Consider the following 15,675-nt stretch of genomic DNA (forward strand, 5'->3'; position numbering starts at 1 on the left):
CCAGAGAATAATTAATGAAGGCCCTGAAGATAAAAACCATGGACATTCTCTGCCAAGGGCTTCTCTAGCACTATTAAGGCACATGACCTTTCAATGAAAAAGCATGAAAGCAAAGTGAAACACTTCTGAAGTATTGATTTTCAGGTAATCACATCACAGTGCTCAATATTTGCAGCAGACTAATACAAACATCCCCCTGGTGTCTTAATTACAGATGCAGAATTAGCCAACTATTCTCCAGTAAAAAAACCAAAAATCAATCTATCTATATTACTGTTGCTTGTAAACTAATTCTGCATCTAGAAAATGAAGAGCAGATTAACTGTTTAAAAATAAATGTATACTGGCCAATCTAACTGATTATTTTATGTTCACCTAACTAGAAAGGTCTTCTCCAGCTTCTTCAGTGTTGGTCTGATGATATATCTGGTCTTCATTATTTGTAAAGAAAAGGGTAAATGTGGTTTGGTTTTGACTGAAGTGTCATCCCTCTCTTGGAAGTAAAAAACAAAGCAGAATCTACAGGTCCTCACTGACCTTAGACTGGGTAAATGCCTTGGGTTGTTCAGGAGGTTGGTGCAGCAGGTGATCTGTGATCACACAGCTGAGGGTCAGCTCTTGCTCTCACACAAAAACTCAACCAGCAGCACACAGAACAGACTGGGCCCTTCTTGATGTTTCACTTTCCACTGGCACATACACCAGAGCAAAGGTCTGCTGGCTTCCTTGATCTTGCTTGAGAGAGAAACAATCTTGAGGACTGATCATATGAAATAGAAGCCCAAACTTCTGTTAAATTCCTGTGTCTTTTAATTCATTGTGTCTTTTGACAAGCCCCTTCACTGACTCTTACTTCAGTTTCAAAGTCTATGCAGGAATAACACTGCTTATCAACTTTAGAGGTGTTATTCAGATCAATTCAAATTAATTCTAATCTGTGAAATACTGAGATAATAGGATTGGCTTAGAAATGTAATACCAGGTTTAATAGCTCCAACAATTGCATCACTGCTTACTAAACAGCCCATATCAAAGTCTTTCTACTACTGAACCAGCAAAATGTCTAGAGGTGAGGAACTTAGTCACTTAGGGAAAAAAAAATAAAAGCCATGGAATTACATGTTTCACCAATTTCTTGAATGAAGCTGAATTCAGGTCTAACTACAACTATCACTTTATGCTTCTCATTACACTTCCCTGTTACTTACACTGAAAAATTACCATTTGAACTGATGCTTTCTATGTGACATGTCTATCTCAGATTTGTTTGTTTGTTTGTTTTTTATGGGATAACATTAATCAAAATGGCCTATCTATTTCTGAGAACATGACAAGAGACAAATATGATGACTGAGTACAGAAAAAAATACAGAACTTTAGAAAGTTCTCAGCTTTCTCATGCCAGAAAGCCAAGAACTTTCTAGAAGTGGCCTTGATGTCCCAATTTCAAAGTAAGAACTGATGCTTCCAACAGATTTCTGGTGTTGCTACTTTTTATATCTCCATGGGCATCCACTTTAATTCTGGTCAAACAACAAACTCTTTAAAATCTACAGTTTGGCCTCCAAAAGTGTTATCTTCACAAGCAAATTGGAAGCTGTCACAGTGACTACCAGTGACCAAGCTATTTTTGGATGTCATCCATATGGAAAGTAACTGTACTTGCTCCATGCTCCCATAAGTTCAAGAGGACTTAGACATGGATTATGCCCATAAGGATTTAACCTTAGACTATAAAGACCAAAGCAGAGCACCTTCTTAACAGCTGCTCTCAAGTGCTTGAATATATAACAATGTATGGCAGTGAAACCAGGGACATCTTTTTCACGTACATTTTTCTATGCTCCTGCCTATATATCTGTATGCACATTGAAATCAAGTCACCTGCCTTCCAAGGAGACAAACTCAACAAGAAAACAACTGTCTTCAAGTTCAAAAGATAACAAATGGTAGAAATTGTGTGAACTAGAGTTTGCAAGAATGTGTCTGACCAAATGAAGTTATAGAGATAAGATTAATATTGCAGAATCAAATTTTAATCATATCAATTTATACTAAAAGGAAACTTTTGACCCCAGTTTCTTCTTTTTCTATATAGATTGAATTCAGCACTCACCCCAAAAAAACCTTATCAATTTGTGTTTGAGAGGCACTAGAAAGTTTATGGATGAACTTAGAACATTGTTTTCACGAGGAAAACAACAATACAGTGTAAGATTTGCATAACATGTAGTAATGAGCCCTAATTAATGAAGGTGTTACAATTATTAGGAGCGTACTCTAAATAATCAATCCAAAACCAAATGATCAGTATTATGGAAAGAGGCAGTGATTTGTTACCACACAGCTGAAGACACCACAAGACACATACAAAAGCATGTTACATTAATTCTGTACTGTATACTTCTAATGCTCCTATGTTTGTCTCTGCAAGGTTCTAATGTGGATAACCACAATGCTGAGCTGGCTTAAACTAAAGAGTAAAGATTCATTTTAGGAAGCATGTCAGAGTTACAGGGGTTAACGTGGTGCTGCCAGCTCGGTGGTATTGCTGACAGAACTCCAGCAAACTGCAGCCAGCCTTTCTAATGATGGGTGTAAGAACTGGAAAGCTTCATTAGGAGGTTCAGATTACTGGAGCTGAATAACAGATGTGGCTTATCAACTTTTCTTTCTGCTAGTCTAGTAGAAGAAGTTTTCAGACCAAGTACTTGAAAGCAGACAAGAATTTCATTCCTCAGTTACAAAAAGCTGAAAGCTAGAAGGTGTTTGTGCACTATCTCTGAGTCCTGCCACTTTGGAAACTTTGTGCCTCTCAAATGATCACTTGAGCCAAGTGCTGCACTGGGATTTCACCAATGCTGAAGGCAAAGTGCGAGATGAAAGGAGCTGGGAAATGGCGGAAAAAAGCAGCAGAACCAATAATTAAAATAATTTTTAAAATAATTAGTATATTAAATAATGTTAGCAAAACAATGAAGAAAGATCCAGTATTTTAGTAGAGACTCAGAAGCTGATTTGTTAGGGTGTGTTTGTACGAACTGAATTGCTTGGAAAAGTCTGTGTCACTTACTGAAACTGTTGAACTGGGAGTGTTTGTTCCATATCCAGATGAAGGAAGGGAGGCCAAGGACCAGCGGCGTCCGTCCGTTCTGGGGAAAACACGCGAGGGAAATCACGGTCAGGAACACAGTGTGGCTAATTCTGGAGAGAAATAAGCAAGTTTCTCCTCTGTATCTCCTAACCTCACGCTTTTATTAATGCCTCGAGTTATTCAGATAAATCAGGGATCCTATTTCCAATCACACTTGTGGAAAAGCAAGTAGAGTAAGTTTTGAAAGCAAAACTAGGTGACCTCAGAAAAGCTAAAGCAAAGGGACTCCAGAACCCTGCATTAAGTAGATGCTTTGTACTTGTACAGAACTTGGAGCTCCTAAAACAGACAAATACAAACAGCTCCTTGCAAACTTCTTTGAAAAACATACTCATGCTTATCGTACTTATGCAGCTCATTGTCTTCCAAATGAAGATTCAGATTGAGGACAAAAAAAATTACATCAGATCAAGAATCAACTGAAAGCAGATTTTGTTTACCTATTCAGAGGGCATTCTGCCCAGCACATTGCCTGGCACAGCTGGAAAATTAAACCCAGCAGACAGAAACAGAGCCAAGGAGCCCACTCTAAATACATAAGTAAATCACAGAAATCTCACCTAGGGTCCTTTCTCCTCCAGTCAGTACAACATTAGCAGTTATTTCCCTATTGTAGCCAAATAAACATGTTCCTCAGGGAGAACATCCAAAACCTTGTGGAGATACTGCAGAAAGGTCTTGCTTTGCCACTGTCAAACTGAGGCACCGAGGAACTACACAAAACCTTTGAGAAGAATCAGTGCTGCCCTCCCTGAAATCCTCTTCTTCCCCCAAACCCAGTCTCAGTGAGGATGGAAATGCATTTAGCTCAGTCTCACAGCACTTTTCCTGTCTCTGATCTATTTTCCCACATTTTGTGTCCTTAAAATGGACAACCATGTCCTGTTGCACAGGGGGATGGATGTTAAAAGTCTCCTCCTCACGTCAGTTTCCATTTGCTTGGGTTTTTCCTTGCAGCAGATTATCAGTAACTGGTCATAACATGATGCTGAATTAGAACAGCTCTAACTCACTCTGGAGAGGTGGGGGGGGGTTTGGTACACACAGATGCAGTGCACTTATGCATTTATGCATTTATGCATTTATGCAAGTGCATTATAAAATAGGATATTTGGTACAGGTCTGAAATAGTGATTATAAAAACCTCAACTGTTATCTTCACAGTAATACTTCTCATCCCACTATCCATACCCATGATGCCTCCAGATAAAGGTTCAGTGCCCACCAAGACAAAAACCCCTGTTTACAGTTTTTCCAGCTCTAGTTCCTTTTATTTTCAGGCACTGATACACACCTCTCTTTGCCATCTATCTTAGAATGAGAGGGAAATAAACTCACTGTTCCACATCACTGAAAGAATATTATGTCAATAGAGTTTTAAAAAGACTCATGCTTCATGCATTAAAAAAATAATAAGTCTGTAATGCAGATTTTTATTGCATGCCTATGTTACAGCTAAACCCCATTTAGCCACAGGTGATGTTTTCTCTGGCAAGACAATTAAATGTAAAAGAACAATCTCAAAATAATTTCAAGTGAAATGGAATTCCTTTCTTAACCCTGAAAAACAACAACTATCCTCATTACAAAGTTGTAGCATGCTGTGGGAAGGGATTGAACACCTAACTTCAATAATCTTCATTGAGTTTCTTGTAACATACAGGGGCCCTGGGGAAATATTTATGTCAATGATTCAACCTCACTTTGGATCCTCAGTCTCAGAGTAAAACACTCTGTTGCTTGCTGCACAAGTTACTCATTTCTTGCAAAAGAAAAGCTTGATTTTTTTTTTTAAACTGAATTACCTAAATGGTGTATTGAAATAACTTTGAAATTTTCATTTTGACCAAGTTAAAAGAAAATATCTTTCTCAATTAGAAAATTCCAGCACACCCCTTCATGCTTAGGCTGTTTTCTGCTGATGCCATCCAGGCAAGCCATGTGCTAAGGAGTCAGGACAAACACACCAGCTCTACTCTAGCAGAAAGAAGTGGGACAAGAGTGAAAATCTTCCAAATCAAGGAAGGGGAAAAGACCTTTAAGGCAAATTCCTCCTACATTTATGCAAAGCATTTCAAAGTACTTTAATGTTTTGTTAATAAACATACTTTCAGAGAGACAACATGCAATATTACTTCAGGATAAGACACTTGCAATGACACCTTTAGGTTTTTTATTTATTACAGATGCTTTGCTAGCCCAACAAAGACATGCAAACAACAAATTTTGCCTCTAAAATGATATTTTAATTAGTTAATTATGGAGGTGTTTTTATGGCAGCTAAATGCTATTTCATGAAGAAGCAGATCAATTTCAAACAAAGAGTTAGAAAAACAACACATCTTCTCCAGAGCACTACCTGTTTATTGTTTTAAGCCAAAATGTCAAGATTTTCTGTTTCTACTACAAAGCCTAGAAGCTGAATGCCTAAATGGGGTTGTTACAGCAGGAACTTGTTAGGGACACGTGCTCAGCTGCACAGAAGCACAGTTCACACACACACACAAACAGCAGCAATGGGATACACGTTACCTGTCTGCTCTGTGTCCATGGCTGTGTGGAAAAAATGGTACAATAATTATGAGAGAGGGAGCAGTAAATGATGCATGTGATTTCTGAAAAAAACCCCTTCATCTTCTCTTACTGGTATTCCTCCAACATCAATTTCAGTGAGTATGAGCAGAATTGACCATACATTCCTGCCCGTGTTGTGGCTATGACACAATCATTGAAAGGGTATCTAACAAGGGATTTATGGTTAATCACAAGTCAGACTAAAGACAACCTTGCAGGAAATTGTAGTGGCTTTACAATAACACAAGCTTTCCAAACAAGTTTCCTATTCCATCTCAAGAAAGAATTCATCACAGGACTATAAAGAAAGAATGGAATTCACAAATTATGTCCAAACAGGATAATAAATGAAGAAATGACACCACTAAAAAAGGCAGAAAATCAGCAACAAGTAATTCCTGTGATGGCAAAGGCAGGAAATCAGGCAAGGGCCTGATCTCTTAAGCCCCACGCAATGCCAACGAAAAGGGTGCTGTGAAATATCCATTTCTCTGGCACCACACTTGTAATTCCTTAATTCCATCATATAGAGGTTATTCTGATACCAGTATGGGGTAATCCAGTATGTATCTGTTGTTACTGCTGGCATAGCTATTCAGGCTGTAATGCAAGCAGAAAATAGAAACAGGTTTCTAAAACAAGCAGTGCTTAAGTGTTCTTTTCCCTGGCAGGAAAAGGAAAGAGAGGAACATGAATACTATAAAATGAACCCCTGTGCTCAACAGGACAGGCTTAACCTTTATTCACCTATTTCTTTAAAAATTAGGTTTAAAAAGTGGAAAAGTATGAAAGAGCACTCTTCAGAGTTTTAGAAAGCCATATTGAAGGATTGGGTTGAAACATGATATTGAAAAATTACGTTAAGTTTTGACAATAGCTGCTGTTTCTGCTGCAACTTTTCTACTGTTTTTCAGGATCCAGAACTCCTGTGAGATACTTCAGATACTGTGAAATCTGGTAAAAGTTCAGTTATTTCAACAGAGCTTATTGAATACATCCAGATCAGGCTTTAAAAACAAATGTGGATGAGTCCATTTGAATTTTTTAAGCTGCAGGTAAAGCACTCATTTTCCCTCTGGGGCAACAGGAAAATACATATCCAGTCTCTTACATTTCATGTGCTATTAAAAAGCATTTTCTTACATAAGACCAGAAAACCAAAGTCTGCTTAAAACAGAATTCAAGGACACCAGGTCTTCTAGCAAATCACCTCAATGGAGAAATGCTCCAGGATTTTCCTGCCATTCAGATAAAGAGTGCACCTTATTCCATCCAATCCTAACCCTTTATTCTTCTCTGAAGTTTTGAGACTTATCATTTTTTCTAACTAGCCTCAAGCTAAATCCATCTTTCTCAGAAAACTTACTTCCTCTCAGGATGATCCCACATTTCCTCTTCTCAGATCATTTATACTCAGACTGGGTTTTTTTCAGCTAAGGCAGAGTTTAATAAATCCAAAATATCTTCCTCACACTTGAATCTAATAACCCCCCTCCTATACACAAACACTCCTTGGGAGCTCTCTAATTTCCCTATGCTTTCTTTCTCACAAAATTTAACTTTCTGTATCATTATCCATTTCTGCCTACCTGCTGGGATTCAACATTCAAATCCCCATTTTTCTGCTTTTCCCAGCTGTCTCTATTCTCTTCCTGTTCCTTACACTAAATCCACCCCTGTGGGGTCAGATTTCCTCCCAGCAGTTTGACACCCCGCATGACCAGCACCTGTCCAGCCCTGGCTGCAGGACAGATGACAGCTCCACACTGGGGTCCCTCAGTGCTGCTCCTGTAGAGCTTCTCTTGGACTTGCAATTTCAATTCTCAGCTATTTTCCTCATAATTGAGCAGTAATGTTCTCTTGACATCAATGCCCAGGACAGAAGAGAAAAGTCAGGAGTCACTACCAGTGAGAAGGCAGGGAATGAAGACATAGAGTTGTGCACACCTAATTTAAGGTGTTTTTATACCTTTGTGCAGACACAGCAAAGAAGATCGGTCCATTTTCAATACACATCAGTGAGAGCAACATCTAGGACTACAACTAAGTTACAATTACCCTAATCATGACTGGCTTTAATGTCACTTTGACTAAATTATGTGTCATATCACATGTCATTCTTCTGGGAGAACATTGCCTCTTCTCCAGGCAGCATTAACTGCTTCATTTACTTTATCTTCTTCTAGGTCTGAAAAGCCCCTGATACATTCTGGTGCTGCCAAGATGTAAGCCATAAGGAGTAAAAGAAATATAATTGGAGACATCAAAGAAAGTAAAACACAATCAAAAATGTTCTAACCCACAGGATATTTGTAAATAAAATGCATAGACTATTTGCTTGCCAGCCCAAAGAGAACAGATCTCGCCTTACCTTCGGGCAGGAACAAAGGAAAAATGAGCAGGTGCATTTGGAGAGAAGTTCCTGGGACTGTCCAAGGGGCTGCTACCTGTTTAAGAAAGCAAAAATTAACAGTTCAAACCCCTTTTGTTCACATTTGCAACAAATGGAGTAAGGTTTCAGTGTTCTGAAAGACTTTGAACTGCATGTTGCAGTCACAAATAATTGGAAATACGGAGCTTTGAGTTTTGAGCATTAGTTTGCTAAAGAAATGTTCTGACACAGATGTAGCAGTATTTCTCCTCCTTTTAAAATAATTTAAAGGGTATGTTTCATTTCCCACTTTCAGGTAAGTAATGTACCACCCATAAATAATAGAGGCTTTTAATATTTTGCAGTAATTTCTATCTACAAGTTTTTCCTAACACTTGCCAATGAAAAATCTGAGTTAGAAGCGACATATGACAGTTTCAGGAAAAATAAACAGTTAGAAAACATTTCTTCCCAATGTCTGCTGAGGTTGAATGTAAAATTCACTGAGGAAAAAAGGGATATACCATGAAAACTGCACATAATAAAAGGACTATCTATATGTAAGATGACTGGGCTAAAACCTATCAGCAGTCACACTACCACTTTTCTGAAATAGTACTTTACCATGAAAATGAAAGTACCAGTGAAACTATATGGACAAGAAGAAAAAACAGTTAATTTTTGGTGTGTTTTTTCCTCTGGGCTTTGTCATATGGTGTGTCATCATGGTGAGTGGTTTATTGCAATGTATTTTATTTCAAAGTAAAAAGCAACCACCAGGCAGAAGGCCCTTCTGAAAGCCAGGATCATTTACAAACTAACTACAGAAATATTTCAAAGATATGGATGAATTTAGAAGCTTCACATCAGTGAGTGTGCATTCTATTGGGCATGAAGTGGTTTGCTCTGTCCCATCATTAATGCAGGCACAGAAGAGAAACTATCCATAGTAAAAGTGTCAACAGCAATTTCTTTGTGCAAACACGACAATATAGCACTGAAATAAGACCAGGGAAACGAAATAGATTCTGGAAAAGCAATAAACTGCAAGGTACATCAGAAATGCTTTTAAATTTAGATCCCATATAAAATGGTTTCATTTTAAAAGCCACGTTGAAAAGTCAAAGCTCAAGTATGAGCCATCTGCAAGGGACTTGTCTCTGTTTCAGAAGCTCAAGTTGTCCAGCTTGCCCCTCAGGGCAGCAGTGATCCTGAGGTTACAGTCCCATCCAGCAACCCACTGAAGCTTATAATTAAGGTTATAATTAAGTCACATTCATTTTAACCCAAGTTATCCAGACATGTTTGCTGTTCCACGGAGCAGGAGCAGAACAGAAGCGCAGAGCTCAGCTGAAGGCAACGTTCCCTCCCGCTTCAGCCTCACACATGGGTCACAAAAGTCTGCAGCAGCATCTCTGCACAACTTCTGTGGGCAGGGTGGGCACACCTGGCACCTGTGTCAGAGCAGGGAGGGAGGGGGAGGAGAGGGGGACCAGGCTGACACCTCCTGGGGTACGGGGATGGCCACAGTGCAGCACAGGCCAGCAAACTCCATCTGGTCTGCAAGTCTGCAAGGGGAAAAATAGCAGCTGGTTGAGATTAAACCAGCCCCAGGCTGATGGAACATGTGTCATGGGGTGATGAGAGAACTGGAGAGGTAAGTGAGTTCCAGACCACTCCACAATCTGCTTCATCAAGAGCAATCTAAATTAAAAACAAAGAGTTTGAGCAACACGTTTGTTTTCCTTTGCCTTGTTGGGTTTTTTTTCATGTTGTTAGTTAAGACTAACAACGAGCTCACAGTTGAATACAACACAACAATTCAGGTCTTCATCCAAAACTGGATATTGTTTAATCCACTCCCAGTAGAACCCAAGTGCAGAGGGGAGAGAGTGATCAGAAACCCATAGCTAAATAACTTCTGGTGTTTCATTTATTAAGCTTGTATTCATTTTAATTCTTATGGTCACAGTGGAAAACCAGAACCCTTTTGCTGCTTTTGAACCACAAGAAGATGGAGAGGTCTGACAGTCCCAGTCTGGGAGGCCCTGCAAGCTCCCAAGGAGACTGAGGAAGTCCAGGTGAGGAACAGCCATGCATGACAATTCAAGTCCTGGCAGCAGCACATGCCTTAGGGTCAGGGTCACCAACCACTTGGTAGCAGAAGGCTGAAGGAGCATTTTAGGATGCTGCAGGAGTGAGGCCTTTCCATGGTGATACAGATCTGGAAACCTTGGTCTTTGCCTTCTCATTTTTCAAACTTTACTGGCAATGAACACTACTGTGTCAAGATGATAGTTTTGATCAAAAACCTCATTGCCCAATGTTGTTATAAACAAGCAATGAACTGTCATTGCTTTTTTATATCTTCATCAATCTTTGAACTTTCTGGGCTATGATCAAAATGGAATTTCAGAATAACTGAGCAAATTGGGTAATGACAGTTTTTAAATTTTGAAATTAAGTATGTGGGTGTTCAAACTCTTCTGAGCCCGCACTGTGTGGTACAGAGATACTACTCATTTTTAAGCAACTACTTTTTCAGATGTATATGGCATATTTCCTTTCAGACACTGGAATTTTAATTAGATCCCCTGTGATTTGCTTCTAGTTTTAAAATGAAAAGCAATTAGTTTTTCTACTCAATTCAAGTCTGGGTGAAGCTTTTAAAACAACAACAGGGAGAAGGGGAATTTCTACTTTCCCTAAAATCTCCCAGCACTGCTGCATCTGCTGCAGATGAAGGTATTTTAACAAGAGAAGCCTGAGTGCCACGGTCTCGTTCACCAAGGCTGATCGAAACCCTATTTATTCTGCAGCAAAGGTAGATTCCCCTGTTGCTCCAGGGTTATAGTTGGCTACTACTGAACCTGAAATCCCTGTCTCAAGGGAGGCTGTTACACAGAATGATTGCCCATTAGGTAAATCAACACAGCAACACCGATGCCAATAATTCAGGCAGGAACCTTCACATCTTCCGGCCACAGGAAGAAGGATGGAGCCAAAGCATTTGTAAATCCACTGCCTTCAAACTATGAAACCAGACCTTACAGGCAGTGACAGTCTCAGCTATCCCCTACAAACAGGAATGACATTCATCAGCTAGGTTATGAACCCCAAAATTCACATCAGAACCATGCTGTAAAACCTGCTTCTGAGAGCCATAAAAATTAATAAATAAACACAAAAGCCAAGTTTTTGTGTTTTCTGTGCAGGATACTCAACTTATTTGCTGAATATTAAAGCAAGCAGCTAAAGACAATGTGCATGCTACAGAATTAGATGCCTTCCAGGACACACAAATTTCCAAATTATGACCATATTTAAAACACCCTGTGTACCACCAGTCTCATAAACAATGAATGCCATGGTGCTCTCAGACCAGCCAAGGATCACAGCATGATGTGCTGATGAGCCTCAGCTTTGATAACCAGGTGGGATGTTACACTCTAAAAATAATTCATAGAAAGGCACCTCAGCAATAGCCATTTTGGTGTCAGAAGGTGAAACTGAACTTGCAGTGTAATAGCAGAATCATTTCATTCACAGTGCAGCCTGTAAGCAGCTCCCTCCATGTGCCATTACAGATGGGAGCAGGGCAAAGGTCCCAGCAGGGACCAGTGTCCCCACTGGAAGCCAGAGAGCAACCTGGTTAACTTACAGCTGTGAAAGGAAATTTTAAAATAGCCTGAGTTTCAATTTCCCAGCTTTAATTACCTTTCTCTTCACTACTAAATTACAATGTCACTTCTTTGATTTTAAGATTTTTGACTTAAAATGTAATCTGATGGCAATTTAGTTATGAACCTTGTGGTGTAATCTCTTTGTAATTTTCAGATTTTAAAAAATGGATTCAAATAAATAGAAAAAAAATAAGGAATACACATGTGTACCTCTTTACTTCCCCCTCTCATTTCAAAACAAAAAGAATTTAGAATAAAGGCAAAATTTTCAAACTTGCATTCCTAAAACTAGCCACTACAAGTTTGGGAGACTGAACCAGCAGAGTGCCCTCCCCATGAGCTGAAGCTCTTTATGCCAAAGGACCAGCTCGCTCTGTTAAATGCTGTTTCACACAGTTTGAAAACTGAACTAGCCCCCTTAAGTGCTCTTGATTCAGAAGTGAATTCATGGTTCAAAATGTTTGGATGCACTTGCTTCTCAAATGTTCAGAGCTCTTTGAGTAATACTTTTCTCCTGAATTTTCTAGGATATGAATTTGCCTGGCATCTCGTTGGATGCTGTTTGGGACAGTAAGCCCCTCTGCCTGGATCAGTGCTCATGAGGAGCTAGGTTTGCCTGACAGAGAGAACTCTCCTAGATCTCACCCACTGACTTTTATATCATGTACAAAAGAGTAACTCCTGACATCACTGCCATCTATTTATTTTAGTGTATTTAGTGATTTGCCTTTTAGTGTATTTATTTTAGTATTTTAGGAATTTATTTTAGTGTGGGGTTTGAACAGAAACATTTTAGAAAGCCTCTCTGGTTTCTCTGTATGCTTGCTGTTCCTTTGATTTGTAGCAGAGGCTCAGAATGGGCATTAAGAAGACAAGAGAAAAGTTCAAGACAAGAGAGGCCAGAGAGAGGCACCAGCATTTCTTAGTAATTCATCACTGCGTGTGCCTGAACAAACAGACTGACAGATTCTGTTCAAATACTAAACAAATATCACAGCCTGTTCTCAAATTCACTCCTCATATATGATATTTCTTAAGAAAATATTTGTGACTCTCTTCTAAATTTCATCTACTTTTGTCTCTTGAATAAATTATTTTTTTCCCAGGGAAGACTCCTAAATACAGTACTGGTAGAGAACCCAAATTAAATAAATTTATCTTCCTTTGCACTACTGGCTACTCTTGCAGATAACAAAGGGTGCCCTTTTAATTAATAATTTTAAATCCCATATGCAACAGCAGGGAAAAAAAAGGAAAGATTTGAAAATTACTGCTAAAGTAAGGTGGCACACCACTGAGCAGCTACTCTTCCTTTCAGAAGACACTCACATACTTCTAATAAATTATAAGCTTGTAAAGCCTGAAACAGCATCAAAAACACCAGAAAAAAAAAACTTAAATTTTTAAATAGAGGAGAAAAGTAAATCAAAAGAAAATACAAAATACATGTTTCTATTATGAACATTTCTGCATTTGTTTTCTGGCCAATGATCATGTCAATATCTTGTTGCAATCTCCCAAGCATTTCTTTTTCTCAGTTAAAGGCTTGTAGAGCTAATTTAGAATCTAGTGAAACCAACTACATATATATGTATATGAATTCAAAGCAAAAAAGCACAATGTAGCTAAGTGGAGAATCTCTACCAAGAAAAATGCCTTATTTAAACGAAATTTTACAAAATTATTGCTACCATAACCACACACAACAGCAACAAGGGAGTTTGAAGTGGAAGGAGATGGTCCTACACACATTTTTGGCCCTGCATTTTCTTTTAGATTCTGAAGCAGCAAATGGTTTTAATATACCATATGTAAGATTTTGTTAACATTTTAATTTGAAAATCATGGGTCATTTTAGAATAACGATGTACTTAAAGCATCTTCCTAGCTTTCCACGACAGAGATTTTTAGTGCATCCCAAGAAAATGTGGCAGATTTTTACAAAAACTTAAGAGTGAATGAGGCTTTTATGGGCATCCCTGAACAATAACTTCAGCCTTCTTTTTCCTTTCAACAGGCTGGGTATCACCTCTCGGGATGCAAAGCTCTGCAAACAGAAGCAGATGGCTCCTTCTAGCTGAGCTCCCATCAGTTTGCTGTTCTTTCTCAGCATTGCCTCAGTTTCAGTCTCCAGAAAGCACTTACAGAACATACTGCCATGTAGGAGGAAGACAGTGTGACTACAATGAAAACAACAGTCCTCGTCTCACACGCAGCACTGACGCGTCTGCGGAGAGGCTGCACTGGGGGTGATGTGCCACAAACATTCCAGCTGCTTCCTGCCACTGACTGGCGCCCATCAGGGACCTACCTGGAGCCCAGTCATTCTCTCTGGCAATTTGAAATAGCAAAACCAAACTCGTCACACACCATCTACCTCCCTCAGCAACCAAAACAAGGGAACATGCTGTTCAGGCAAGCTGTTGAATCTGCATGTGTGACCCTTGCTGAAGAATTATTCTTTTTCTGTTGGAAGAACATCTCCACACACTTCACTTCAATGACTAACAAGCCCCTGCCCATGTGCTCTGAAATGAGCATTTCCCAGCTGCTGCCATGGTAAAATTGGGAGCAGTGTAAAAAAGAACCAGAACTCCCAAACAGCTCATGCTGCTATGAGGAGCAGACAGAGACCGTAAGATGGCACACTGCACAGCTGCCAGGCTGCCAGAGGCACGTGGAAACAGGCAGGATGTTCCTCCTCATGAGAACTGCAGTTAAATCACTGCCACAAATTAACCATGCTCAGAGACTCAGAACAAGAGATTTACTGAAATGTATTTATCTAATTTTATTTGCCTTCATTTTCTATCTCAGGCTCTTCTGCAGGATGTAAGAGGATTGAATCCCCCAGGAAGAGTGGAGGGTGGATATGGAAGCAAACTAGAAAGTGCAGAACATAAAACATTTATTTTAAAACTATAAGGACCCTCTTACAAGTTAGAGAAGGTGAAAAACCCCAGTCAGAGTAATTTCCATAGGGCATATTTTGATGCTGAGTATCAGTATGTTCAAACTCACTGCAAGGAGTGAGTGCTGATGGTTCCCAGGTGGAGCAGTCCTAGGGAGTTACCTGTGTGCCCATGAAGAGGGGAATGTGGCCGTGGGAGAGTTGGAGATGTGCTGGATGTTACAATCAAACTCTTCCTGTTGCTTGTCCGACAGCTGAAAGAAAGAAAGAGAGAGAAACCAACTATTAGGCACAGTCAGATGGACAACAGCACCTCGAGGCAGGTCCTGCAGAATCTCTTTCTGCTAAGGAGGAATCTCTCAGTATTTAGGGGGGGATTTTCTCGTACTCTTGACCTCAGTTATGATCCTGCAAAGAAAGAAATGTACAGGGAAGAAAGGTACTTTGAAAGCAGCAAGAGTTTCAACACTCTGGAAGCATTTGTTGCACAGGCTGCTGGACATAGCTGATAATTTATTCCTGATTCACAGAATGTGTGCTACTCATGCTTTATAACTTGCACAAAAAGCAAAAAACAATGTAATATAGCCCAGAGTGCTCTGGATACTCTAACCAATACCCAAAGTAGCAAATAAATCCGTTACAATCATTGGCTTGGTTATAAGAAACAAGAGCATATTCCTTAGGGCAGAGTTAAAATTACAGAGCAAAGTGTTAGCACAACCCAGCAGATGAGTGGGATTACTAACTGAACTTAAAGCCTGGGATCCAAAAATCTTTGTGAACACATGTGGAAACACCAATGGAAATGCCAATGGAAAACTCTGCAGAGCAAGTTTCAGACACGCCTCCAGCACATCAACTCCGCTCATTGCCATGACTTTGCTCCAGCAAGGAAAGTGACACTTCTTATGGGACAGTTCAGATTTATTTTTTCCCTGTTGGGAAAGCTGAGCTGAGTGAAGAGAAGGATGTGTTCCTC

At 39.5% G+C, this 15,675-nt stretch overlaps 1 protein-coding gene across 4 annotated transcripts in view; it reads right to left on the reverse strand.

Annotated features, from left to right (window-relative positions):
- The window catches only part of MAST2 (microtubule associated serine/threonine kinase 2), a gene marked incomplete at its 5' end in the record, with an annotated part of 183,327 nt that overhangs the window by 50,416 nt on the left and 117,236 nt on the right, over positions 1–15,675 (reverse strand). For all 4 annotated transcript variants that reach the window (XM_084211459.1, XM_084211458.1, XM_084211461.1 and 1 more), the window contains 4 exons: positions 3,074–3,152; positions 5,687–5,707; positions 8,100–8,175; positions 14,856–14,947. In XM_084211459.1, coding sequence (XP_084067585.1) covers positions 3,074–3,152; positions 5,687–5,707; positions 8,100–8,175; positions 14,856–14,947 — 268 coding nt within the window. The remainder of the gene's footprint in view (positions 1–3,073; positions 3,153–5,686; positions 5,708–8,099; positions 8,176–14,855; positions 14,948–15,675) is intronic.

The sequence above is a fragment of the Fringilla coelebs genome (genome assembly GCF_963513975.1).
Source record: "Fringilla coelebs genome assembly, chromosome: 9".
NCBI lineage: Eukaryota > Metazoa > Chordata > Aves > Passeriformes > Fringillidae > Fringilla > Fringilla coelebs.